At 43.5% G+C, this 27,878-nt stretch overlaps 2 protein-coding genes across 10 annotated transcripts in view; both read right to left on the reverse strand.

Annotated features, from left to right (window-relative positions):
• Positions 1–10,166, reverse strand: part of ZBTB47 (zinc finger and BTB domain containing 47) — a 29,354-nt gene extending 19,188 nt beyond the window's left edge. Inside the window, exons 1-2 of one of the 2 annotated variants that reach the window (XM_030477856.1) lie at positions 10,163–10,166; positions 1,681–1,806 (exon numbers count right to left, since the gene is read on the reverse strand). In XM_030477856.1, the coding sequence (XP_030333716.1) occupies positions 1,681–1,683 (3 nt within the window). In that variant the 5' untranslated portion in view covers positions 1,684–1,806; positions 10,163–10,166. Of the gene's footprint in view, positions 1–1,680; positions 2,163–10,162 lie in introns of those variants that run through there. The other variant, XM_030477847.1, reaches the window with a different exon arrangement.
• Positions 10,167–17,279: 7,113 nt separating this feature from the next.
• Positions 17,280–27,878, reverse strand: part of NKTR (natural killer cell triggering receptor) — a 42,960-nt gene continuing 32,361 nt past the window's right edge. For 6 of the 8 annotated variants that reach the window (XM_030477816.2, XM_030477808.2, XM_030477782.2 and 3 more), the window contains 6 exons: positions 26,783–26,925; positions 22,848–25,781; positions 22,567–22,662; positions 22,180–22,239; positions 21,491–21,589; positions 17,280–19,725 (listed from right to left, as the gene is read on the reverse strand). In XM_030477816.2, coding sequence (XP_030333676.1) covers positions 19,647–19,725; positions 21,491–21,589; positions 22,180–22,239; positions 22,567–22,662; positions 22,848–25,781; positions 26,783–26,925 — 3,411 coding nt within the window. In that variant the 3' untranslated portion in view covers positions 17,280–19,646. The remainder of the gene's footprint in view (positions 19,726–21,490; positions 21,590–22,179; positions 22,240–22,566; positions 22,663–22,847; positions 25,782–26,782; positions 26,926–27,878) is intronic. The other 2 variants (XM_030477801.2, XM_030477793.2) reach the window with 1 other exon arrangement.

Here is a 27,878-nt window from a genome sequence, read left to right on the forward strand (position 1 = left end):
ATCTTTCCAAGGAGGATTTTTGCTCTGTAAAGCAAATTTTCCTCTGGTTCTTGCTGAGGCCAGGTGCAGAGGAAAGGTTTAATTCCCAGCTTTTCCCCTTCTTCCTCACAGGGCTGCCCACTCAGGTAGGCTCTGGGCATCTCCATTCCCACCTCAGGAATGAAACACTCCCCAAAACCACCCCGATGCTTCCACAAGTCTATCAGCATCTCCCACCAGAAGTGATGCAGGGGTGGCTTCAGCAGCTTATTTAATGCCAGCAGGAATTTCACAGGCCGAGTGCGGCCAGCATGAGCCCAAACCGGACCCTGGCTATCAGAGCCGGGGGGTGCCAAGCTCCATCCCAGCATCCCAACCATCGCTTCCTGTACCAGGTCAGTTGTGTCTATTTTTCCAAGCTTGCACTTTCTTCCCCTGTCCAAAAAGCCTCTCGAATGCCTCCAGGGTGTTATTACAAGCACGGAGCCACCGCTGGGGCAATCACAACCCTGCACTTTTAGGGATGGGGGAGACACCAGAGCACCCGGAACCGAGGTTCCTGGGCACGGCACACCCCAAGCGATTTTCCCTGTGCATCTTCCCGGTTCAGGCCTGCTCTCTGCAAGTCAAACGACACCCCCCCAAAAGTCCACCGGCCGCTAAAATAGGTCACTGCTGCAAGGCTGCCGGTGCAACCAGCCTCCCTCCCTTGTTATTATCATTATTTTTCAGCGAGATTCATGGAAAATGCCTTCGCGGACCCGAAGCAGGGTGGGATGCTGCACCCTCCCCGGGCCTCACTCCTCTGGGGTGCCGGGGTGAGCCCGGCATCCTCCAGATCTCCCTGGGAAAAGGGGGCCCACGGCAGCAACAAGCCGGGGAGGGGGACACACACACACACACACAGAGGGACGAGGCATTAGCAAAATGAAGCAGTCATCCGGGGAACAAAAACGGCCGAGGAAGCGGGAGGCTGCTCCCGCGGCCCCCCCAGCGCCAGCAAACCCCAAATCCTCCGGCCTGGGCGAGCAGGCGGCCCCGAAAGTGTCGTGTATGTGTGTGTGTCCCCCACCGCGGCCCAAATCTCGCCGGTGACCACGAACGGGGGCCTTGAGGTGGGCTGGGGGGCTTGGTCCCGCTGCAGCCCCATTACCCCTCAAAACACACTGGGGTGGGGGGGAACAAGCCCAGCCCCTCCCCAACCGTCCCCTCACCCCCCGGAAAACCAGCCCGTGCATGGCGGGGACACGGCGACATTTTTAATGCGATTTTCGAATGCAAAACCTTCCCCCCCCTTGGCACAAGGGGGGGGCCCATGCAGACTATTCCCCCCCCCCAAAAAAAAAGCGGCTTGCAAGGAAGCACCGGGCCCACTGCACGGGTGGGCTGCGCTGTTTATAACCAACCTCCCCATTCCTCCCAGTCCCTCCACGCGTGTCCGTGTGTGCCCCCCCGTAAGGATGTCGCATGCCGCCGACTCGCTCATGCAAACACTCCCCACCCGCGTTTCCACCTCCGCCGCCCTTGCAAGGATTTGGGCAAGTTTCGGAGGCCTTTGCAAAGTCAGCAAAGCCCCGGGAGCGCGAGGAAACGGGAGGGGGGGGAAGGGAAGAAGGAGGAGGGGGAAGAGGAAAATAAGGAAAAAAAGCAAGGAAAAGGGAAGGGAAGGAAGGGAAGGAGGGGGGGGTGTGCAAGCTCTACCATTTTGATGCAAAGGTCTCCGCGCAAAGGAGTCCCGGTCCTCCTCCGCTTGCCTGGGGTTTTTGCTCTCCATGAAAAAACAAGAACTGTTGGGATGGGTGGTTTGCTGGGTTGGATGCAATTTTTCTTCCCCCCCCCCCCCCCCTTTTTTTTTTTCCTCTCTTTTTTGGCTGGCTTTTTTGCTGCCCTTTTTTTTTTTTTTTTTTGCCTTTTGGAGGAGGAAGGGGGGGGGAGAAATCACCGCGCCGCCGCTGCTTGCATCCCCCGTCCCTGTTTTCCTTTTTCTGTTCTTTTTTTTTCCTTTCTCTCCCCCGCTTTTTTTCCTTTTCTTTTTTATTTTTCTCGTTTTCCTTTTTTTCCTTTTCTTTTTCCTCTCCTCCTCTTCACCTCATCCTGCCCATCGCCATGTTCGCCCCTTTTAGGAAGACGGAGGAATGCGGAGCGGCGGCGGCTCCGGCTGCCAAGAGCCCCGGGGCCGCTGATTGGAGCCGCCGCATCAGATGGGTCCGCGGCTGCCCCTTTAAAGGGACAGGCCCCCGACGACAACGACGACACGCTGCCGCCCGCCCCACGCGTGACAACCCCCCCATCATCCCCGCAGCCCAACCCCGGCTTACAGCCAAGTGTTGTGGGAGCACCCCCCAGAAACACATAGGCACACCCGGGAGCATCCTCTGTACCTCACTACGGGAAACTGAGGCACATGCATGCCCCCTCCCCCCCCCAAAAAAAACCCCCATAAAACCACCATAAAGGCTTTTTGGGGCATAAACCCCCAGTTTGGGGAGTTGTGGGGTAAGGTCGATTTTGTTAAGGAAAGGGATTTTTGGAGCGCTATTCTGCTGTTGGGGAAATGGGGGTCCCTATAGGTAGAGGTAGATGGGATGAGTGTTTAAGGCACGTTTGGTTTTAGGAGGGGGGGCTGATAGGTGATCATGGTGAGGGTCCTCCAAAGCCCCCTTAGGCCATGGGATGTGGGGCATAGCTAGCCCCTACCTCCCTCAAAATAGAGCAGGGATTCATTATTTTGCTCTCTGCTTGGATCAACCCAGTGCTGAGCTGGGGACGGGGTTTAGCGTCTCAATGCAACTCAGAGGGTCCCCCCAAAGCCTCATGCTGGGGACTGAGGGGGCAAAGCTGGAGCAGACATGGAGGGGGAGGTCCAGGGAGGCAACCCTACACCCATGTAGGGTCCCCATGGTGCTCCCACACGTCTGACGCTGGGCTCCACCAGGGCAGGAGAAGACCCATGAAGCACTCAATGTTGGGATGCTGACCACCTCCAAGACCCACTTCTGCCCTCACCACTCATGCAGACACCATCCAAAACGCCAAGGGCAAATGAATTCCCTTCTACCATGCTAACAGCAGAGAAACACAATGGCTCCAAATGGTGACAGCAGGGCTGGGGGCATCCCCAGAGCCCCCAGCCTGCTGCATCTTCATCCCACCTTCCCAGCTCTTCTCCCCTTCCAAACCACTCCCTTTTGCAGCCACAAATGTGGTAACGTCTTGCACTTGTTTAGACTCTGCCTTGGTTGCCGTGCACGGTAACTTCTTCCAGATGTGTCCAGCTCTATGCATAATATTGCTGTAGCCACGTCCTGCCTGCAGTGGGTTTATTTAATATATTTAATTCTTTTTAATGCCCTTCCTTGCTCCCAACCCTGCTCCGCTCTATAGGAAAAATCCTGGCCGACACCACCAGCACCTCTCCCCTATCAGAAAGCTTTTCGTGAGATGAGTGTTTGGCCTATCCAGCATGTCTTCTACCCTGGAAACTTTTCTAGAAGCTACATAAGCTCCTGGAAAACACCCGTCTGACATACAGCCAGCGCTGGGGTGAGGGTGAGATGAGGCCGGAGGTGGGAGCCAGGGATTTAAGCTCTGCTCCAGAGCCCAAATCCCTGCAGCACCTATACGGATGTGGCAGAGAGGACCAGGTTGCTCTGGAGCTTGGAGCCCTCATAGCTCTGAAGCATGCAGGTCTGCAGGGACAGGCAGGGATGGTCAAAGCCTGCCTTGTGGGCTCACCACAAGGTCCTTGCCTTTTGGGGGATGCTGAGCCCACCTCTCACATGGAAGCCTGGTCTGTGCCAGCCACAGTTTTACCTTCCTGACGTGGGAGAATCTGTTCCTACAGTGGCCATTGCCATGAACGCAAGGGGATAAGTTCTGGAAGCATCACAACCAACGACACTTTTGGGTGAAACACTTTATTTGTCAAGCGTGACTACAGCAGTGTTCCTAAGAGACAAAACACACATGGTTTTATGGCCACAACTACCCATGGGCTCATGAGGAATTTGCTGGAAAAACTTTCCAAAGCTCCCAGTAAATCCCACCCAACCCATTTTGGTGGGATACCACCCAACCTAGTTTGGTGGCTTTGCTGGCAAATTGGTATGACAGGCAAATTGGTCTTGTGTGTGACTGGTGCAGTGCAGGGGCTGTCCTAACCCACTTAGGCCACCCCTTCTTGTGCACCTCATCCCACCGTGCAAAGGCCAAGCAGGGTGAGACATCAGACACTTCAAGCACACAGTTAAGGTTAACAGGGCACATGGACAACTGACGTCTCATGGGAGCTTTTTCTCTTCAACTGCTGGGGTTCCTGGAGGGGGGTAACTCCAAGCTCTTGGTGCCTTCACACAAACATCTGGAAGGTCTTCCTGGGAGGGTGTGGGCTGAGGGTGCTGGCTCTGCCACATCCTTCACAGTATCATTGACCAAGGAAAAGAGAATGACCAAGGAAATGTGAACAAGGTCCAGCTAACCACAGATAGATGTGGAGATCCAGAGTTCAGTTCAGCCACTGTTAGGGAATGGGTTCTCCAGGAAGAGGGAAGATCTGGAGAAACTGGTAAACAAGGAGCATGTAGAGTGTTGGGTCTCCTCCCTACCTCTTTCCAGCAGTGTGATGCCCACAAAAGGGACATTTCCTGTAGCTTTCCCTTTTCCTTTCTCTGAGCCATGAGTTAGCAACCCAGTGACTCCACAAGGTCACAGGGGGTCTTAAATGATCAGCCACAATAACACAGAGATGGGAAAACATTTAGGGAAACCAGGTGAAGTTCATATTTTCTTGGTATAACTAATCTCTGGTAGTTCAATTTGCATTTCCATAGCTTTGGTCTTCTCTAAGAGAAGTGTCAGCAAGCACAAGGGACACGAAGAAAGCCGGTGACTTGTAATAGCTCAATCAGCTTTGAGTTAGTGAGGACCCATGCAAGAGCCTGGCGGTACTTAAAATATGCATAGATGTAGTGCTTAGGGACATGATTTAGTGGTGAACTTGGTAGTGTTTGTTTTACGGTTGGACTTAATAATCCTAAGAGTCTTTTCCAACCTGATTCTATGGTTCTACAAGGAGCCAAGTGGACCTGAAAGGGTATGTCCATGGTGGTACCATGTTCTCCCACTGGCTCTGCCTGCCTGGGCTGGATTCACTGCTCTAAGTGCAACGACTGTGTTCTGCTGAGCATCTTCTGTAGGCTGGAAGTCCCATGGATGCATGCTCCAGGAGATGGTGAGATGAGCTGCCTTGGTGTCCACCCTTCCAGAGCCAGCACTGAGCCACCAGCATGGCAGGGCATGCATGAGCTTGGGTAGAGCAGGAGGTGAAATAGTCCTCCAGATTGTCACGGCCTCACCCATGGGACATAGGATGGAGGCTGGGGACATGGTCAAAACTTTAGGGATGCATCATGGGCTTGGCAACTGTTTTTCACTCAGCAGCTGGTTTTCTGAGCAGGCATGTGGATCATGGCAAAGAAGGGATCAAACTGGGCCAAGAGAGAGAGAATAAAAAACAGGGAAAGCAAGAACATTCCTAGAGGCTCTCTGGCCTCTCTCGCTCCAACCTCCTGGGAGGAGCAGGAGGAGGAGAAAGACAAAACAAAAGGCACAAGAAAAGAATGAGCCAAAGCAACATTAATGTGAGGGTTGCAAGGTCCAAAGCAAGCAGCATCGTGATGCAACAGGGCAGGCCCCTTCCCAAAACCCCGTCAGCTTCTGGAGGACCCATGGTCCTGCAGAAAACACTGTCCTTTTAAGGCCAGGCGAGGAGGGCCGTAGTGTGGGAGCTCTGCCCTACTAAGGGAAAACGTCTCCCGCTTACTGTTTGCAATCAGAACACCCACAGCGTGAGTATAGACAAGCTCTCAAAGGACGACTGAAATAACGCTGCTTCACTTTGACCCGAATTCTTCTTTCTTTTATATATTTTTTTCTACTTCTTCGATTTCTCACTTCTGTCTCCAAATTAGAAAAAAAAAAAATAATTATAAAATAATAAAAGAAAATCAGTTATTTGGGTAGGGCTGGATGGTTTCAGTGACACCCTCACATCACGGTGAGGGGATCAGGCTCAGAAGGGCCACCTGAGGACAGGGGTGAAGCCTCCCCTGTGCGAGGAGGATGGTCTCCTTCCTGCAGACAGCTGTGAGCGGCGGCCGCGCTGGTGTTTACCCCCCTCCCCTGCGCGGTGGAAGGGCTGCGATGCAAGCCGGGAAAGATGCCGTTACTCCACTCTCCAACACGACACCAAGGCGTGTGCCAAGGCCATCCATCCATCCACCACTGCAAATCATAGCCCTGGCTGACCCGACATCCCGCTGCCCGAGAGGGAGCCACCACCTCCTGGAGCTGTAAAGCACACCTTAAGCCAAGTCAGGCGGTATTTTCCTTTTGAGGGATCACAACTCCGCCGGGAATAGCTTTTCCTCTTTGATTTTGGCAGAGGCAGGGAGGAGAATCCACGCTGCAAATAAGACCCTGACACATCAGAAAGTACAGGGAAGCTCCTGAATTTGTATTTTCTCTGATTTGCATGCACCTAGTAATTTGCACACCCACAGGTATCTGCTGGATCCAGCAGCAGGCAGGTTTTAATTCTCAGAGGAGCTCATGTTGGATTCCAGGTCCCATTTCCTACCAATTTTGTAATAATCAGGTTTAATTTTATATGTTGTTGCCAATATTAGGAAGTTTACTTACAATCTGTGAATTATAGTACAGTGGTGAGAAGAACAAAGTATTAAAGAAAAATTGCTTGGAGGAAGAAGGTGAAGACACAGCCCCCCCCCCCCCCCATCATAGTATTTCTGTTGAAAGTGGTCTCCAGAGCTCACATAGTACAATGTCTTACTCAAAATGGGGCTGGGGGGTAGTTCATCTTTTTATTTCCTTGCTGCTCTCTCAGCACTCCACCCCAGGATGTGGACTAAAGAGGAGCCTTGACCCATACCCTTCACAGCCCAAACATCTGCACTGCTGCTGAACATCAAGAAAGACTTTTTGGGTACCAAAACCCAGAGCGAGGTGAGGCTGTGATGGGTCTTTTTGTGCTGCCTGGCTCAGTGCGGCTTTAGTGTCTTTGCATCCCTGGCACAATGTTGCTGTTGACAGACATCAAGTCCTTATCAGTGGGGTTCATTGGAATCAGTGCTGCAGAAGCACAGCACGAGAACTGGCACCATGGAGTGCTTTTTCCAGGTGGGTCACCTCGATATATTATAAGGGTGGAGAGAATGGTGCAGTTGACATCACAATGCTTTTCGTGTTAGTCCTGCTTTTCCCTGGGATGAGTTACAGCAGGTGAACAGAGCATTGCAAGGTCTTTGTTTTGGTATGAGGCCCTGGCACAGGTTGCCCTGAGAAGCTGTGGCTGCCCCATCCCTGGCAGTGTTCAAGGCCAGGCTGGACGGGGCTTGGAGCAACCTGGTCCAGTGGAAGGTGTCCCTGCCCATGGCAGGGGGTTGGAACTGGATGAGCTTTAAGGTCCCTTGCAACCCAAACCATTCTGTGATTCTATGATTCTATGAAAAAGGGCTTATTTCAAGTGTTACTTAACTGCAGCTTTTAAGATCGAGGCCTGTGCTCTGGATGCATCAAGCAAGCTAAGCCAAATTGTCGTCACTGCTGTTGCATTGGATAAACAATCTCTATTAACAACTTGACTTGGCAGTTTTATTATTTTGGGGAAAAAAATAGTTCTATCCTCCCACCAGGCCTTTCTCCAGCATTACTTACTACTGCTTTCCTGCATGAACAATTTAACTGCTGTTACGTTCAGGGCACTGGACAAAAGCAAATTCAACAAAATTTAACCTTTTTCATGAAAAAGCATGTGGATTCTATGTTGTAGGTGGGGAATCAAGAGGAGTTTATAATTTATATATTTTTTTAAAGCCCTCAGCAGGACTATTAAAGAAACTAAATTGCCACAGGACTGGAGAAAAGGTCTTTTATTGCTCAAAAGCTGGTTAGAAGACAAGAAGAAAAAAGTAGGGCTTTAATGGTCACTTATCAGTGAAAAAAAGAGCCCGTGGTGTGGTTCACCAGAGGCTGAGTCCTGGGGTTCTTTTCAACATCTTTATCAGCAATCTGGAGGAGCAAGAGCAGGCCTACATTTCTGCATTTGCAGGTGAGCTCTTCCAAGGTCATCAAGTGCCATGCCAATGGCAAGAAACTCCAAGAGGCTCTAAAAAAGGAAAGAAAAAGCAAAGAAGGAAGTTTCAAATGAACTTTGGTGTAGGAATACATAAAGTAAAGCATCTGGAGGAGAAAGCATGCTTTCACTGTGCTGAGGTTGGAACTGGCAGCTAGAGCTGAGATCTTGGATTGCCAGCAGCAGCTCTCTGAAATTGCTGGCTCAAAGCACGGCCAAGGTGTGTTCAAGGTGGCAGCCAAAAAAAGCCAAGAAATTGTTATTTCTCTGCCTTGCCTGAGCACATCCAAAGCTCAGGGCATCGCTTTGCTTCTGCAGAAAACCTGGATGCATCCACATTTTGACTGCTGTGTGTAGTCTTGATCTCAAAGAGGAGCACGATGGTGTTCAGGAAGCAAAAAGAACACCTAAAGTAACTGATGAGGTTGGGGCCGCTGCTTTACAAGGTGAAATGACAACCTCAGGACTCTGCAACCTAGAGAAGGGAATGATTTTGGGAGCTTGCAAGCAAGGTGCAGCAAATCATAAAGGCAATGTATACAGCAGATGCAAAACTATTCTTAGAATCATAGAATCACAGAATGGTTTGGGTTGGAAGGGACCTTAAAGCTCATCCAGTTCCAACCCTCTGCCACTTCTGCCTCAGATCTTGTCTAAATCTCCCCTCTGTCAGTTTAAAGCCATTCCCCTTGTCCTATCCCTACCTGCCCTTGTCAAAAGCCCCTCTTCAGCTTTCTTGTTGGCCCCTTTAGGCACTGGAAGCTGCTTTAAGGTCTCCCTGGAGCCTTCTCTTCTCCGGGCTGAACAAGCCCAGGTCTCTCAGCCTGTCTCCATAGGAGAGGTGCTCCAGCCCTCGGAGCATCTTTATGGCTTCCTCTGGACTTGCTCCAACAGGTCCATGATGCAATGATTGCTGATGCTGGGAGAGCAGAGGGAAATAAACTGAAGATATTTTTGCCTTGCGTGTTCTCCTGAAGTATTATCTCCTATTGCTGCTAAAAAATACCATTAGGCTTGATAAACTTACAGAAAAATGGGGCAGTTTACTGGTACGGACTCCCCCAAATCCAGCGAGATGCACATGGATTACTGCTGATTACCTCTAGAGTTCGTCAAGAAGTTCGTCAAGTTCATCAATAAACTTCAGTCCTTGTCCAGTCCATAACTAAAATGTACATCGGGTGGTTCCTGCATTGTCTCGTGCAAACGTAAGGATCGAATTTCTGTGACAGCTCAGAAGGGCTTTGGTGTCACCCCCGAGTCACGTTTGCAGCGCAGCGATGGGTTTGCTTGTTGACATGCCAGGTGTGAAAGCTGCATGGGTCTTCCCAGCACGGGGCTTGCAGTTCAAAGGCATCTTTACATATCAAAGGATAACGCGGTAAGAAACAGCATTTCATTAGTCAGGAAGTTATAAATTGATATCTTGATTGAAATAATTGTAAAGAATTACAGGAAATACCCAGAGATGCATTTATATTCAAGAGAGTCTTTGGAAACTTTGCCCAAATAGGAGTTTCTGTTCAAGGATGCAGCCTACTAAAATGAATTCCCACCTTTCAGAACCACCACTTGAGTCCTGCCCTTTACCGATTTTCTTGGGACAAACCAGATTCTTCCTTTTTTCCTTAACCTTGGATAGGGAGTTATTTTTAAGAGTGATGGGGAAACACTGGTGCTTGGTGAGGTTGCAAAGCAGATATACATGACCTGCAATAATTTCAAAGTCCCTTTGCTCTATTAGGTCCCTGGAATCCATGGGGAACCTTCCCATCACAATGGGGTATAAATTGGTAACATGAAAGACAAGAAACCATCTTATTCAGTAAATACTTATACACAGAAAGAACAATGAATTTTCTTCCACTACCAAAGCAATGGAAAATAATCCCCCAAACAAACAAACAAAAAATCCAGGGTGAAAATCACATAGAAATAGTCTTGATATTTATTAGTGCTAAAGAAAGCACTTGATAGGCTGAGAGAGTTGGGCTTGTTCAGCCTGGAGAAAAGAAAAGGCTCTGGGGAGACCTTAGAGCAGCTCCCAGTGCATAAAGGGGCTGACAAGAAAGATGGAGAGGGGCTTTTGACAAGGGCAGGTAGGGACAGGACAAGGGGGAAAGGCTTTAAACTGAGAGAGGGGAGATTTGGATGAGATGTGAGGAAGAATGGAGAGGCCCTGGCACAGGTTGCCCAGAGAAGCTGTGGCTGCCCCATCCCTGGCAGTGTTCAAGGCCAGGCTGGACGGGGCTTGGAGCAACCTGGTCTAGTGGAAGGTGTCGCTGCCTGTGTCAGGGGGTTGGAACTGGATGGGCTTTAAGGTTCCTTCCAACCCAAACCATTCTGTGATTCTATGAAAAATACAAAATGCTAGTATTTGTGCTGGTATCTTGATTCAAGGAGAATGCAGAAAGATACTCTGCAGACAGGGTCATCGGGGTGAAGTGGAGCACTGGAGAAGATGTCTTAGGGTGCAAAAGCCCAGATAGCATGCACATCACTCAATTTTTTGAAAGATAAAGTTACACGGGGTATTAGAAACCCTGTCTCCAAGGCCAACTAGGGAAAACAAGCAATGGGCACCCTCAACCAATGTTTCGTAAGAAAGACCCAACATCCAGAAGTAAAGTTAGACAAGCTGAAGTTCAACTTAAGACGCCATCCCCTGCTCACATCCCTGCACCCCCAGCACGGCTGGAAGAGGAAAGATGGCAGGGACAGATGACACGAAGCAGGAGGAAAGCAGTGCTAGAGGGAGGGAACGTTGCTTATGATGTGCTGGGAAACTGAAGAGATACACAGCCAGGGAGTCTCTGGGGATCTGTCCCAGGCCTGGTACTGCTCAAAATATTTTTTTGATAATTACTTGCATGAATAGAAAATTTGCTTCTTCCAACTGCAAATGATACCAAGACAGGAGGGACTTTGAGTGTTTTGGAGGATGGGCTGGAACTTCAAAACAATCTTGACACATTAGAGAAATAGCCTGGAAAAAAAAGAGAAGAGGCTGCAATTTAGTAGAAACAAAGGAAAAACTGACTTCTTGTGTAAGAATAGTTGAGCTACAGAGCACAGCACAGGCAGGGATGCAGCAGGGGAAGGCAGGGCATCCCTGTCCGGGTGCAAGCAGCTCTCCTAACTTCATTGCAAAAGCAGCAAGCCACAGGCAAGGACACGTAAATGTTGCCTGAAGGACACATGAAGTGACCTTTTAGATCTGCATGGCATCTTGAAGCCTTGGCTGGAGTATGTTTTTTGGTTGGGTATGGTGATTTGGGAAGGTTACAGGCTTGTGGTGGAGTCCAGGAGATGGTGAGATCTAAGAAGTTGAAACTCCCCCAAAAAACCAAACTTCACCCTCATCCAAACCACCCCCCAAAAAACACAAAGGTCTTGGAGCTATTTAGTCCAGAGAAGACCAGATCTGGGCAAAAGCTAGCCCAAACCTCTTACGAATATTTAACATGGTTATTCTCTTCCTCTCTAACTGCGAGAAGTAGTGATGGCTTAAGTGGCAGCAAAGGAGCTTTAGTTAAGATATCAGAAAATACACTTTTTTTTATTATTTTTAAACATTTTTTTCCTTTTTCTATACTTTTTTTATTATAGTGTGGCTAGTTCAGGCAATTTTGGTTTTGGCACTTCAACTGCTGTATCTCAGCACTGGCATTTTTTGCAGATAGGTTGGATAAAAACTACTGCAATTCATACAGCTAAAGTGGATCCTGCCTCTATGAAGGAGGAAACTGCGCATAGACGAAAAGGTCCGTTTTTACTGTATTCTCTGGCATAAACTTTTTCTGAAAGGCCTTGGTTTGAAGCTATTGATAGAAGTGAAAGAATCATGGAATCTGTGCAGTTTCCTGCAGGAACTCTATGGGAAAACCGTTGCTGGAGCTGCATTTCTGCATCAGTATGCGCTTTTTGGCACATACAGCTGTTTCATTTTCTTTTTTCCTTTTTTTTTTTTTTTTTGGCTTACACCTCCCTAGTTTAATGAAAAAAAAGAAGAGAGTTATATTGATAGACTCAGGAAATCATGCAATCACAGCCTCGTTTGGGTTGGAAGGGATCTTAAAGATCATCTAGTTCCAACCCCCTGCCATGGGCAGGGACACCTTCCGCTAGACCTGGTTGCCCAAAACCCTGTCCAACCAGTGCTGTGCCACAATCAGAGTAAAGAAGCTCTTCCCCATATTCAGTTTGAACTTCCTATGTTTCAGTTTATGCCCGTTGCCACTTATCCTCTTGCTGGGCACCACTGAAGTGTCTGGCAGCATCCTCTTGCCACCTGTGCTTAAGGTAGTTGTGTGCATTCGTAAGATCCCCTCTCGGTCATCTCTTCTGAACAGGCCCAGCTCTCTCAGCCTTTCCTCATAAGAGAGATGCTCCAGTCCCTTAATCATTTTTGTAGCTGGACTCTTTCCAGTAGCTCCTTGTCTTTCCTTAACTGGGGAGCCCAGTATGGGACACAGTGCTCAAGATGTGGCCTCACCAAGGCAGAGTAGAGAGGGAGGATGACCTCCCTCGACCTGCTGGCAATGCTCTTATTGTGTCACCCCAGGATACAGTTGTCCTTCTTGGCCACAAGAGCACATTGCTGGCTCATGGACAACTTGTTGTCCAACAGGTCCTTCTCCACACAGCTGCTTTCCAGCAGGTCACCCTCAGCCTGCACTGGTGCAACTTGCCTTCGTTGAATTTCATTAGGTTCCTCTCCACCCCACTCAGCCTATCCGGGTCTTGTGAATGACAGCACAGCACTCTTGTTTTGTCAGCCACTCCTCCCAGTTTTATGTAATCAAACAAACTTGCTGAGGGCACCCTCTATCCCCTCATCCAAGTAATTGATGAATAAGTTGAACAATACTGGATCCAGTACTGACCCTTGGGGGGCATCACTAATTACAGGTGTAACTAGACTCTGTGCCACTGATCACAACCCTCTGAGACCTGCCATTCCGCTAGTTCTCAATCCACCTCACCATCCACTCACCCAACCTGCATTTCCTGAGCTTGGCTATGACTTTCCAAAGATGATGGAGAATGGCTTAGCAGTAACATCTGCCAGCTCCCTCAGCAGTTGTGGGTGTATCCCATCACGGCCCATGGATTTGTGGGTGTCAGGTTTGCCTAAATGACCTCTAACCTGGTCCTCCTCAACCACTCTGTTTGTAACAAGGGAGAGATTTAATCTTTGAAGAAGGGAGAGGTAAGGTCCAAGATTAAAAGCTCATGGTCTGAAGGCTGTTGCTATTCAGCCAGATTTGAATAACCATGTAGCTTCTAGCAAAGCCAGTGGTATATGAGATATCTAGCACATTCTCCAGAATAGCATCCAAGGCTTGGCTATGCCAGTGACTAATGGGCAGGTAACGTGGAGAAGCCCTGGGTGGTGCTAGTGGTGGGACACAGAAAGGACCAATGGGTCCCTATGGGGAAGAATCTGAAAACAAGTGAAATGAAGCAACCAAAGAATCATTGCTCACCATTTCTCTTAAAATAGCAGCTAAGGACACTCAATGAAATTATCAAACTGCACATTACAGTAGCAAAAAGGAATTAATTCCCCACCCCCAGTGTTATTTCTTTAAAAGGTGGAAGCCATCACTAGAGCATAAACAGCAGACCTCAACAGCATAAAGGGATTAAACAAAAAAACCCACTCTCAACTGCTTTATACAGCCATTATTAAGCACAGTGGTTCACACGGGGCCATTGCAAAAAGCCTGCTAACTCATTGTCTGGCTTTTCTTTTCTTTGCACACCTGCAATTGGTTATAACCACTGAGACACTACTTTTACCAGGAAAGCTTTTCAGCTTTCAGCCAGAGCCCGCAGATGGCATAAACCAAAAGTCCTCCTGTTTGAGGCTGCCCCTCAACATGAAGGCAGTTTCTAACAGCAAGGCATGTCTGGCAGTCAGTTGCCTTAATCTGGAACAAGCAGCATCTGGTTTGGCCACGTGAGCAGGCAGGGGCATGCAGGATGAAGGTTTGCCAGGGGAGCACTCGCCTCTCTTTGCCTTGGAGTTCTGAAACAGTGAATTTGAACACATAAAACTGACATACCTATGCTGATTAAAACAACCCAAACAACATCTTTCTTTATGCCATATAAATACCTAGAATGGATTTGCTTCTTCGTTTTTCCTTAAACATACTTCTTCAACCAGCATCTGAAGACCCAAGAGCCTCTCTAAATCGATTCATCTCACCCGTACTTTCCTGAGAGAGCTGGGTGTTTCTCCTGGAAGTGCAGCACTCAGCCCTTTGCCTTCTCTGATTCCGAGGACTTTCCCAACCCTCTTTATGCATTCCATCGCTTCTTTTCTAAAAAGTGCTGGGGAGAAATTACGCAGATGCTGCCCAAATGGTGGGATGGGCGGCCAAGGCTCCAGGAGCCAGGGAGAACTCTTCCTTCTCTTCTGTCACAGGGTACGTGATGAGCTGGAAGAAAAATAAAGCCCAAGAGGAAGGGCAGTCCCTTCCTGACTGAATTAAGGAATTAACTAAGGAATTTTGCAGCCTAAGGCCAGGACTAGGACATAATGCTGCTCTGGGAGCTACACGTGCTCACAAGCTGCGACAAGCTCAGCACTCACTCTGTTAGACCACCCTGTGGGTAAGGATGTTGGTTCTCTTGGGCTGCATCACACTCTTGTAAAGACAGACATAGAATCACAGAATGGTTTCGGCTGGAAGGGACCTTAAAGCTCATCCAGTTCCAACCCCCTGCCACAGGCAGGGACACCTTCCACTAGACCAGGTTGCTCCAAGCCCCGTCCAGCCTGGCCTTGAACACTGCCAGGGATGGGGCAGCCACAGCTTCTCCGGGCAACCTGTGCCAGCGCCTCTCCACCCTCATGGGGAAGAACTTCTTCCTAACACCTAATCTTAATCTCCCCTCTGTCAGTTTAAAGCCATCCCCCCTTGTCTTATCCCTACCTGCCCTTCTCCACCTTTGTTGTTGGCCCCTTTAGGCACTGGAAGCTGCTCTTAGGTCTCCCTCTAGCCTTCTCCAGGCTGAACGAGCCCCACATCACAGCAGAAACATCAGTTAATACCAGATTATCACTCACCTCCCTGTGTGCCTCTACTGTGACTCTGAAATATCACTTTTATTAAAAAACCACAGCAAAACCACCACAGACTGATCTCGCGTGTGCAATCCTCCCTCCTTCAGAGGGATTACATGGCTATTATTAAATTCCAGACTGGGTCCATTTAATTGTTTATATAATTTTTAAATTTTAACTCACCACAGTTAATCATTTTGAAACCAGGTGGAAAATTGTTGCTGTTTCACAACCCTATAAAAAAATAAAGTTATCTATATGGATGTGGAGTGGAGGTGGGGCATGCAAAGCTTTGTCTTTTCATGATTTAAATCCCAGGCAGTGTTCAGTTTGGAAATTAAGCCAGATGGATTCCAGAGTGCACCTCAAGGTCATCTAAATACTGTGTTCTGCTCCAAACTGTAAGCATGATCATCATGAACCACACAAAGCCATCAACAGAAATTTAATACACTGACAGATACTCAGTGATCTTCTGAAAGAGCACGTTGAATGCTTCTTACCCTCCAGTGCAAGGACACAAGTAGTCCTTGTTTAGAAGCGATACGGTAGAAAGGAAATCTCTGTGTGTCAATATTGTAGGAAAAGCGGATTTATGCTGTTGATTTGTAAATATGTACTTTGTAAGAACTAGTTGTTTGATAGCCAGATGGTTCATTTAATAGTGTCTTATTCTGGATAAGTTAAGTCACTCACCTGCAACTGCAGACAGAATACTTGCTCTTACAAGCTGCACCACAATATTCTGTGTACTGCGCAGCAGGTCATCTATTGCCAAAACAACCAAAGACACACACACACCCCTACCCTCGTTTAGAGCTCAACCTGTATTTTTTCATGAAAACAGCTATACTTGATAGTTTTACTGCTTTGCAGGATTTAAGACTCACTTTAATGGGAAAATGTCACTAATGAGGCATACGTAACCGGGTGTCAGCTGCTCTATTTTTAACACGTGTGCTCCAGCGCAGTGCCTGCCGTCAGCCTCCTCCTGGCTCAAGGTGACGCCTTGACCTCTACAGCAGCAGCTCCACAGCACCTGGGAGCGGGTCCGGGATCCTGATGTTCAGCTTCTGCATGGAATAGGGCTTTATTAAGCACAACACCCAAAATTATACAGTTAAAATGAAAGGTTGTTGACAACCTCTCTTTAACAAGACACAGTTTTATGCTACAGCATGACACAGGTTGTGTAACATTTCTTACACAGGTGTTTCTGATGTAGCTTTTCACCCTTCCCCTTCCTGAAATTACCATTTTTTACACCTTCCATCACTCTAGCTCACCACGCCTGGAGTTTCTATTTTTCCTGCCTAGGTGCTCAAGGTCAGGTTGGATGGAGCTTTGAGCAACCACGTCTAGTGGAAAGTGTCCCTGCCCGTGGCAGGGCATTGGAACTGGATGAGCTTTTAAGGTCCCTACCAACCCAAACCATTCTGTGATTCTATGATTTCTTATGCCTCCTGAAGGCAGTGCTCCAAAGTTTGGGAAACACCAGGGCAACTGGATTACACTAAATCAAACAAGGAAATGCTTCCACTTGTCCCTTTTACCTTAGGCCAAGCCTTCCCATTAGGAAAAAGCCAGTATTGCCAAAAAAAAATCAATTTTTTCTGGAACAGAAGGTCTAAAAGACTAATGGATTAGTCTGCTGAGCCACTACTTTTGCCAACTTGAACTAATACCACATTTCCAACATGCTATGGAAATGATGCGGGAACATACATTTGGGAAAGAATATTTAGTGAAGTAGTTAAACTCGGCACATACAGAGATTTCCATGTAGATCTGGTAAGTGTATCTTTTCACAGAGGATAGGACCCTTTTATACATCTTTAGGAAATGGTGAGACCTTAAATAACTTGGAAATTTCAAAATATTTGCTCTTACTATGACTCTTATGTAAACCCAGCCCAGAGTCTTGCTGAGGAATCATTCCCTATGTAGGTCAGGAAAAGGAAAGGCAACTTGTATACAGTCGTGGAAGGGAGAAAAGCAGATACAGAAATCAAAGTGTATTTCTAATTTCCCTGCCAGCAATGGATTTTTCCAGATGTAGAGAAAACAGTATTTGCAGATATGTACAAAAGTTTATTTTACAAACAGCAACTACTTTTGAATAACAAAATTGCAAAAACATAGACCAACATTAGAAAACCAGCTCAGGGATACGTTTGCTATCTGAAGCACAATTTAACAGACTTCATTAAGTAAAAATACTCCCTCCCTCCTTCCCTCAAACCCCTCCCCAACCATTTACCAGATAGAATTTCTTTATAAAGCTTTAATTCAAGATATGAAATAGCCATTAGTGGCATTACAGTAATTTTGGACAATTACAATTAACTGATTGACTGTATTTTTATTACCTTTTCCTGGCCTTAAAAAGTCAACTCTGATGAAGTTTGATTCTGGAGCAAGTTCTTCTCTAGTAAGTAAATGACAATGTTTATAGTTGTGCATTTTGACAGACCACTAACCCACTAGTTCTATTTTCTCCGTAAGGGAAAAAACTAAACTATGAAACTCTTATGAGTTAGCACTATCTGTTCAGGACTCTGAAATGGCAGCTACTGTTAGAAACATGCCTATAGATGTGTACTGACTTAAGTAATAAATGTCCTTAATGTTGAAAAGCATAAGAAGCTTACAAAATATTGATTTGAAAGGATTATATGCACACAATTTTTCATTGAGCTTCAAGAGGAGGAAGGGTGTAAGCCCAGAATTTTGGGTTCTTCTCGAAAGTGGAAAAAACTATACGACAAATTCAGTTTTAGGAACTTACTACAAATGTCTTACTCAGCTGTTCATGAACAGAAATGGAGGGCACCATCGCAATCTTCAAACTTCACTTTGAGCTTTCTTTTCATGTTTCTGAAGTGTACCAAAAGCTAATTTTGCATAGCTTAATTCAATCAAAGAGACTGTATGAATTAATGTCTAAGCAAGAAATTACCACTTTTAATTTTCAAAGCTGTTGGGTCCTGATGAGGTGGTTGTTTTTTTTTGTAATTTCAATATCTGAAAAGTTTGAGAAAATGAAAGCATCTCAAGATACTACAGAAAGTCGGTAATGAAAACTATTATCATACAACAGTACCCATTAGCTCTAATAAAGCTGTGTTAGTCTGTTTTTTCAATACAGACCCCATTTTTCAGGTTACATTATGCCACTAAAAAAATGTGTCTTAGTACAGAACTTTCTAAACACTGAAAAACTTTACAAATTATTTTAAATCAACTCAAATCAGAATATTGCAAAAATTGCTCAGTGCTCTTCAGCTAAAATCTATGGGGTTTTTTGCAAACCATTTACCTGTAACACAGAGTCATTTTTGGTATTGAACTTTACTTTGAAAGTATTGTCCATGCTTTTTACCAGGCATACCAGGCTTTTTGTAGTTATATCACTTTAACGATATATAGTTCAGTATTTGCAATATCAGTATCTGATATTCCCTATGGCAAATGGAATACATCTACAGACATTCTTATAAAGGAACCATTACGGTTTGTTTTCTCAAAAAATTATCATTAGGTATCATTAAAAAAGTGTTTTGAACAAACTCGTGATATACTCAACAGTTTCCAACATTCAACTTCAAAAATGTGTTGAAGTACACCAAGCATTGTAATGTGAACTGAAATGAAATGCAAGAATTCTTAGATTCTTAAGAATATTGCTGTTTTATCACAAAATTAAATGTAAAGTTTAGACAAGTTGGATATTAAGAGCAAAATTCACCATGCTTTTGCTCACTATTGTCAGCTTAACAATTCATGTTGTATGTAATCTCACCCTTTTCAGCAGACTTCTGAAATATCACAGTACAGAAAGGATTAAGACAGAGTGGCAGCCTTTGTTTTCATCACCTAGCTCTTGTGTGTATGTACTGTATATAATGCAATAATCAACAAACAAGACATCACAGAAACCCATCTTCCAGCATTAAAAAAAGCATTTTAATAAACTAGAAATGGCAGCCTTTGTTAGAAGGTTTGTGGTTTTTTTCTTCACAGTTTTATAGTTGCTAGCATCTATTTAACAGGAACAAGCAGGAAGACCTAAGATGTTTATAAACATACTTGAAGACAGTACCAATAGCTGCACCCAGAAAAGCGGTGGCAGCAAATTCCCCTGTCATTCATGGCTTGGAAACCCAATTCGGGGAAATAATACTTTTTTTTTTCTTTTTCCCCCCTCCATATTTTGTAAAAGCAGTTGATATTAAAAAAAAAATTTAAAAAAACCCAGTTAAGTTCAGTATTCCTCTCCATAAGTATACAGTCAGTCAAGCGAGTTCACCATTAAATAGTAAAGTTTCAGCTAACTCAGTAAACACCCTTCAACTTCACTTGTGACACTGTCAAAACAGTTTTAACATAACACTGAAAAAATTATTAAATACAGTTTCCGTCGTCAAAGAAACGGTTTCAGCTATATCTGCTGCTTTCACTGGGACTTCGATTGTTAGAGTAACTGCGATCGCTTTCACTGTCAGAGCCGTAAGATCTGCAAAGAAAAAATTAAAATGCCTCAAAATTGTATTTTGAGCTTAAAATTCAAAATTACATCATGTAAGCAACAACAACAAAAAACTGTCAAGAAACACAAGAGACAAGAAGAAAACATACAAGAAGGCTATTTCATATAACTGAAGCATTCATTAAGGGACACTAGAAATTAAAATAATCATTAATTCAAAGGATGAAAATCCTATGTAACTTCAGTAAAACAAGTGGGGCTGTAACTACATAATTTCTTGTCTTCTGATACAGCTAAGAACTCATCCCAAAACTCAACTGGTTTTCTAAATGCTAATAGCTGAGAAGTACACTCTAACAAACATAATTTTATATTGCAAGCATTTTCTCAATTGAGATAATTTCCCAAATCTTTGCTTTATATATATTACAGTGCTTCATTTGAAAAAGGGTCTTGCAAATTAGGCCCCATAACAACAACAGGGGAGTGTGAGTGTCTGCAGACTGGAAACTGTAGATTAAAATGTTTTGGCTTATCCAGAAGAATTCTAAGCACCTGGCCAAACATCAAGATAGAGTCCAGATGGTTTCAGACAAGCCACAGGACATATTCTAATTACACAGAATAAACTTTCATTAGAGATTTTCTAGCCTTGTGCCTGTAGGAAAAGCTTTCTAAACAAAAGGTGAGCACAATCTAATCCAACATTGTTTCTCTGAAGCTTTCCAACATCCTAAACCAATGATTTTGTAAGTCTTTTTTCCACACTCTAATCTCATTAATTTCCCCTCAAACACATGAAGAAAATTGTCTTACTGTCAGAACTAGATGGGGAAATGGATGAGAACAAAGTCCATTAAAAGTTGGTACAAAGTTATGAAAAAATAAGCATGAGGATAGCACAGGATAAAAATTCACAGTAGTCTTAATAGGTCTGCCTGATTCACCACTAATGTGGGACATTAAAAAGGTACAAAACAAATCATCACTGATAGTAAAAAAAAAGGCAAAAACAAAAAAAAACACCCCCCAAAAAAACCCCAAACACCCCCCCCAAAAAAAACCCAAACCAACCCAAAAAACCACACCACACACACACATATATGTATATATACATATATATGTGTAAATATATGTATTTATATATAATCTCCTGTTCCACTTCTGATCTCTAAGAAATCTAATACTTACACCTATATAATTCTCCTGGACTGAGTATATAAAATTTATCCTAAATTCATCAGAAGCACGCTGGATTTGCAGGTAAAATGTTTGTTTAAAATATATTCTAGAAAGTTAAAACTTAATTCTGGATAGCTCTGCAATTTTTAATTTCCCTTCCAGATTTTTTTTTAATGACACTTTCACAGTCTAACCAAGAAGAATTTACCATCCAATGACATTCTCTGCGTACCAGGTAGTTTTTAATCCACAACGGGACACTTGATTTAAATCTTACGTTCACTGTAGTTTTTAAGAAACATTTAGAATTATTAAAAAACCCCATGTATGTATTTTGAATGCATACATACAATGAATTGGAGCCTTCTCAAATCTTTCTTACCCTAGTTTCTTATCCCATCCCCAAATTCAATACACTAGAAATTCTGATTTCCTCACTCACACACTTGCTCTAATTTGAATTGGTTTTAATTACTACTTTTGCTAACAATGTATTTTTTATGCTTGGGGGAAAAAGAACCACCACATCAGCCTTCATGAACATGTAAGTATATATGTAGCAAATTCTTTTGCATAAACTTAGTGTCAAGTCATGCTAGCAAAAACCTACCTGGATCGCCTATCATAACTTCTAGATCTTCGATAGCTGTCACTCCTTTTACTTCTACTTCGACTTCTGCTGTAGTAACTATCATATGTGTATGACCTACTTTATAGTGAAAAGAAAGTAGGTGTAAATTTACAATTCCTTGTCTAAAATGCAATTTATTTTAAACATGTTTCAAAGACATTCAAATACAGAGATGAGCAGCTATATAGAAATTACTTTCGAAGGATGTGACAAACAATAATTCCACATTTTATAAAAGTTTAAATACAAGTATCTTAAAAACAATAGTAAAAATCTCAAATGTATTAATCCAGAAAAGACCTACTAACAATTTAAACGGTTTCATGTTTTCTCTACAAACTGTAGATGAAGTAAAAATCTTGTTTGTTAATACTTATGGAAAGAAGCAACAAATCATACCTCAGGGGGTTTTTTAAACAATAAAGGGAAATATGTTCACTATTACTTATTTTCTATCATCTATAATTGCAATGCCAGGATGATTTTGTTATTTTCCAGCTTTTAAATGTATGTTATGTTGATTTTGCTTTGATTCAAGCTGCTATCATGATATTATAAACCGTAAATACCATAGATAGAGGTACTTACAGATATTTTTATAATACATACATTTATTGCAGAGTTTGTATAAAACTATAATACATTTTTTATAAAGCTATAATCCATACCTGGATCGACTATGATGACCATAAGAACTACTTCTGGATCTACTTCTACTATAGGTTCGACTGACAAAAACAAAAACACAGAGATGTTTTAAGTTAATCAGAAACAAGTGCTGAAGAGAGCAGGGTGAGGGGGGAGCAAAAGGCAAGGAACATGTTTTGCTCAGAATTCCTTATCCATACTACAAAACATTAAACAAAATTATTTTTCAGTAACCGGAAATTCTGAAATCCAAGTATTCTAACCTGCACATTTCAGGTAGCTACTTCAGACTGTAGTACGAATAGCCAAGCGTTTAGCCAAGCTCAGAGACTGAGGCATCAGACAGCTGTGCCTGATTTACTGGTTTGTAATACATCCCAACACTGTCCGCAATTAGAGAAACTTACCTACGGCTCTTGTAACTGTGGTAAGAACTACTCCGACTTCTTGACCGATCTCTGCTATACCATCCCCTGCTTCGGCTTCTTGTATAGCTTCTTGATCTACAATGAATGAACAACTTTGAAAAGCACAAAATAGGATGTAACTGAAGAGCATTATAAAGATTCATCTTTTAAGCTAGATATTTATTCCATATTTGCTAAGTGACATAGTTGAAAAAGAAAAACATGACTTAAAAATATCAGAGCTTTCACTTTAAGCTGTGGTAGCAGCGCAAACTTCTTACCGATACGAAGATGTAGAACTTCGAGAGCGACTTCTTGAGTGACTGTAAGATATGGACCTTGTTCTGTGTCTGGATTTAGATTCAGATTTACTTCGTGACCTACTGAGACTCCTGGATGGGCTATTATCATCTCTACTTGGAGATTCTTCCTCACTGGAACTTTCTCGGTTCCTTGGCCTTCGATTTAGCCGTGCTGTTTTTCTAACTTCATCAAACAGAGATCCAGGCCTTACTTTATTTTTAGCTTTTATTTCAATTCTTAAACCTGCTGGTTTAGGCTCTGGCACTGAAGCTATGTTCTTAACTTCTGCAGCAGTACTAATTGTGGTTGGTTGTAAGTTACCAACACCTTGCAAAGGCTTCCATTTATTATCTATCATATTGCTTTGTGTATTTTCAGTAATTTCACTTTTTAAACTACAGTCTTTAGCACTAGACACAGGAGCAGAATTACTTTCTTGCATTCCTGTTTCTTTTTCTTCTTTAATATTTATGAAATCTGTAACATTGTTTCCTAGTTTGACAGCATCTTGTTCAGGGGTCTTAACCTGTAAATCTTTGTTTATACTAGCATCTAAAGCCTGAGGTTTAGCAGTGAGAATGACAGGAGACAAAACATCTACATCAACCTTCCCTGGTGAATTACGATCTGGAGTACAAATCTCCATGTTGTCATCTGTCTCAATAACATCTTCCAATCCGTTCTGGTTACTTTCTTCAGCTTGTTTCATCTCATCCTTGCAAGCGGTCACATTTATTCCTGAGTTTAAGATACTGGCTGAAGCATTTGTTTCAATGCTATCTTTATTAAGGTTATTGCAATCTGGTGAGGCACCACATGTAGTGTTTTTACTTAAAAGGTTTTCACCCACAGAAGGCTTTTCAGTATTTCCCATTTTATCTTGGACTATTTCATCCTTGTCATAAAGGATAAAAAACAAGTTTATGTCCCTGGTAAGTTGCTTTTCTTTATCATCCTTGGTAACCGGCTTTTCATTTATCTCATCATCATCTTCTTCACCGAACTCCAGAGGGGGCTGCCAATGAAACATTTCTTTTCTTTTCTGAACTTTGTGTTTCTTCTCCTTTTTCCCTTTTGATTTTTCTTTCACTTTTTTTGAATGGGATTTTTTAAGAGCTTTTTTCGATCCATGTTTGTGTTTTTTTGACTTTCCTCTAATGTTTGTTGAGCTAGAACAAGAGCTGTCAGATTCAGAAGATGACAACTGCTTGCTTGTCTTCCATGTACAATCAGAATCCAGAAAGCCTTCTGAAGAATTTGATTGTTTTTTTATTCTTTTGGTAACACTATGCTCTGTATCAGATCCTGAGGTGGCCTCTCCTTCTTCCTTACTAGAGGAGAGTCTGGAATCTCCCCTATTACGTCTTGCCTCTCCTTTTTCAGAATTTGATTCAGAGTCCCATTTACTACCTGAATAGGATTTTTGTTTAGTTTTTCCACCACCTCTTGGTTGCTCAGAAGATTTCTCCTTAGCTGCTTTCTTTTTAGCATCATCAGAATCCCGCTCGCACTTGGGTTCCTCCTCCCCTTGCTCAGAACTTAAGCTATTTTTGTCCTGCTTCTGAGTACCTCTTTCGAACTGAAAATGGTCTTCTTTTTCTTGGACTACTTTCATTTTGGCAGAATGCTCACTGTCAGTAGAGAAGTCTGAAGATGATGAACTGTCACTCTCTTTCAAGCCCTGAGAAGACTCATCGTAGTCTTTCGTATGCTTATAAGGGATAGTACTTTCAGAGCTTGTTTCTTGCCTCAGTTTAAGAGGCCGAGCTTTCTGATCACTTGATGCAGATTTTCTTTTGCCTCTGTGTCTATCATCATCACTAAGGGAAGAGTAAGATGTTGACTCACTATAACCTGACCTGTCACTGCGGTATTTACTCAGTGATGGTGATCTGCCAGAAGAATGAGATTTTGTCCTAGAGCTAGATGGACTTCTAGATCTCGTGTAAGATCTTGAGTATGACCTACTTTGAGAGGACCTGCTTCTTGATCTCAGACAACTATCTGAGCTTCTGTCACTACGGTATTTGGAATAACCACTTTGATCACTATCTGAACTCCTTTGTCGCTTATGATATGAGGAAGCAGTATTAGCCTCTTTAACGGCTACTAAATTGTAATTAGTTTGTGTGGGTATTAAATGTGTCGTTTTAGCTTTCATTTCCTGAATTCGCTCATAAGACGGCTTCCATGGTTTCTGCCCAGGTTTCCACCTTGAAGGCGGTGGACTGTCACTTAATGGTATAACAGGGAGGTTTTCTGGGACAACTGGTGGTACGACAACTTTATCACTTGGGAGTATAACTGCTCTTACAGGCTCAGCAGTCTTGGTAAGCTTATTCTCATTTAATCGTGTTGAAATATTTTGTGGAGAATTGGAAACTGTCTTTTGATGCCTAGGGTTAGAACTTGACCTTGACCTACTTCGAGAACATGATGATTTAGATGCTGATCTTGATCTAGAACTTCTTCGGGAATAAGACCTTGATTTAGATCTAGATCTGGACCTGTAGTATGATCGAGTCCCTCTGCTTGACAAAGTCGATGAGCTCTGGTCTTCCTTATCAGATTTAGACCAGTCTCTTCTGGATGAATGTCTGGAAGATGATGAAGAAGAACGAGATTTCCTGTCATGATTACAAGATGATTTTGTCCTCCTGAGAAAGGAATGAGAAGACTCTACATCTGACGATGCTGACGTTTTCTTCTTTTTTGTTTGCTTGTGCTTCTTGAAATGCTTCTGCTTTTTGGATTTCTTTTTATGTTTCACCTTCTTTTTATCTTTTCTGTGCTTTTTGTGGTGGCTAGAATATCTCACAGTACTTAGATCAGAATAACCATTACGTGACCATGATCTTGACCTCCGGGACACGCTTCTTTCATCCCATCTGCTTGTACATGGGTCACTCAACCTAAAAAACAAACAAACCCCACGATAAGTGGAAATTCTTTAAAAACTTCAGATAAATTAAGTATTTTCCACACCTCAAAGGCAAGTAATTAAGAAAAATTAACACCCCCCCCCCTTTACTATCAAACAAGTATGTTTTAACTGAGCTTGTTACACTCGTTCTAAGATATGGAATTACCTCACTATCAAGAGAGCTACTTCTCTCTAACAAATGAATCAGCCAACATCAGAAAATTTTGCATATTGCAGCACCTGTGTTAAGCTATTTAATGCTTTAACTACCCTAGACCACAGCTCTTTGACCTCTACAACAAAATGATTCTTAAAACATTTAAATACAAATTTTAAAACATCACCTTATTTAGTATTCTTCTAGGTGGTATGCTGCAATACAGCAATAAACTGAACGCACTCAGTATATAAAATTATTCAATAATGATTATATTTAGTGGTCTTCAGTTTTCCTTCTGAGTTTTATCTATCATAATGTGATAGAAGCTCCTATTTACTGTCAAGTCATCAGAAATTCTGGAGAGCTGGCTTCTATCACGGAGTTTGCAATTGCAGAAAAAACATAACTAAAACAACAGAGGATTGGTGGCTTCCACTGTCTGTCTTCGTATTCAAAGAAACCACATAACCAAGTTTGAGGCTAAAGGAAATCCGACATGACTAGCTTTAGGGAAAGCAACAGGAAACTGGAAAGATTGATTAATTACTTCTTAAATAAGTATCCAAGCTGACACCATCACAAACAACTCTTCTGACACTTTTCAGCTTGTGTTCATCTGGTGTCACATTAGCGAAGTAGAAAGGTTGTAAGAAAGTTTTCCACTTCTATTTTTTGGAACTTAAATGGAACATGTTAACCACAAAGTCATTCACATTTTTTATTCAAACACAAATGACATGGTACAAGCACACCATCTATTAAAGCTTGTAAAAAAAAAAAAAAAAAGGAAAAAAAAAGAGGACATTTTAAATTTGTAGTAAGGATCTTACTTATCGCCTTTACTCCACTTTTCTCCACTAGGTGGTCTGTATGTTCGTAATCTCTGCATTTCCTCCTTCCAGTGAGGAGGGGTCTCACTGCTCTCATCATCAGATTCAGAACATGATCGTGATTGAGGTGGGGTGTGATATCGCTGTGAAAGCAAGGAAAGATAGTTACATAATATATTTTTCTTTATAGAAGACTGGAGAATATAGCAAATAGAATCATATCATAAACTCCTACAATGGTTTGGGTTGGAAGGGTTGGAACCTTGCACTAGACCAGGTTGCTCAAAGCCTCATCCAACCTGGCCTCGAACTCTTCCAGGGATAGGGCAGTCACAGTTTCTCTGGGCAACCTGTGCCAGTGCCTCACCACCCTCACAGGAAAGAACAAGAATCATTCCTAATATCTCACCTAAATCTCCCCTCTGCCAGTTTAAAGCCATTCCCCCTTGTCCTATCCCTACAAGCCCTTATAAAAAAAAAAAAAAAAAAAAAAAAAAAAAAAATCTGTGCCTCTTACATAGATTTTTGCATGCATCTTCATAACACAAGCCAGACAACATTATCCACACAAGGTCCATGAGGAAAACACAAATTCCAGGTTTCCCGCCAGAAATACCCACTTTCGGCATGCACATATCCCACACGTAAGATTGGATTACACAGCTAGCTGTGTCCTTTCATTCTTTGAGAGCATTTCACAAAGCCTGAGAGGGGCCAGGACCTAACCCATTTTTACCAGACATAAAAGGAAGAATCAAGAATAGGTCATGGATTAGCTTTATATAACACCTTTTCAACTAACACAATTACAGCAGATAACCAGGGTTTTTTTTCAGCATACTAAAGCACAGATGTTTCACTTCAGTTAGCAGACACTTAACTGCTTGAATGAGAAAAAACAAACCCTATTTCAAAAGTTATTGCTGTTCAGCCCTTCAGAAACGGGAATCCAGTGCAAGACACTTTCAAAAAAAAAAAAAAAAAAAAAAAAAAGCCAAACCATCTTCCACAGAAGTGTAATGAAGTATCATACTTAACAAATTATGCTTAGGCACAGCATTTGAGTAGGCAATAAGAGCTACTTGTGCAGTAGAGA

This window comes from Strigops habroptila, chromosome 1 (genome assembly GCF_004027225.2).
Source record: "Strigops habroptila isolate Jane chromosome 1, bStrHab1.2.pri, whole genome shotgun sequence".
Classification (NCBI taxonomy): Eukaryota; Metazoa; Chordata; class Aves; order Psittaciformes; family Psittacidae; genus Strigops; species Strigops habroptila.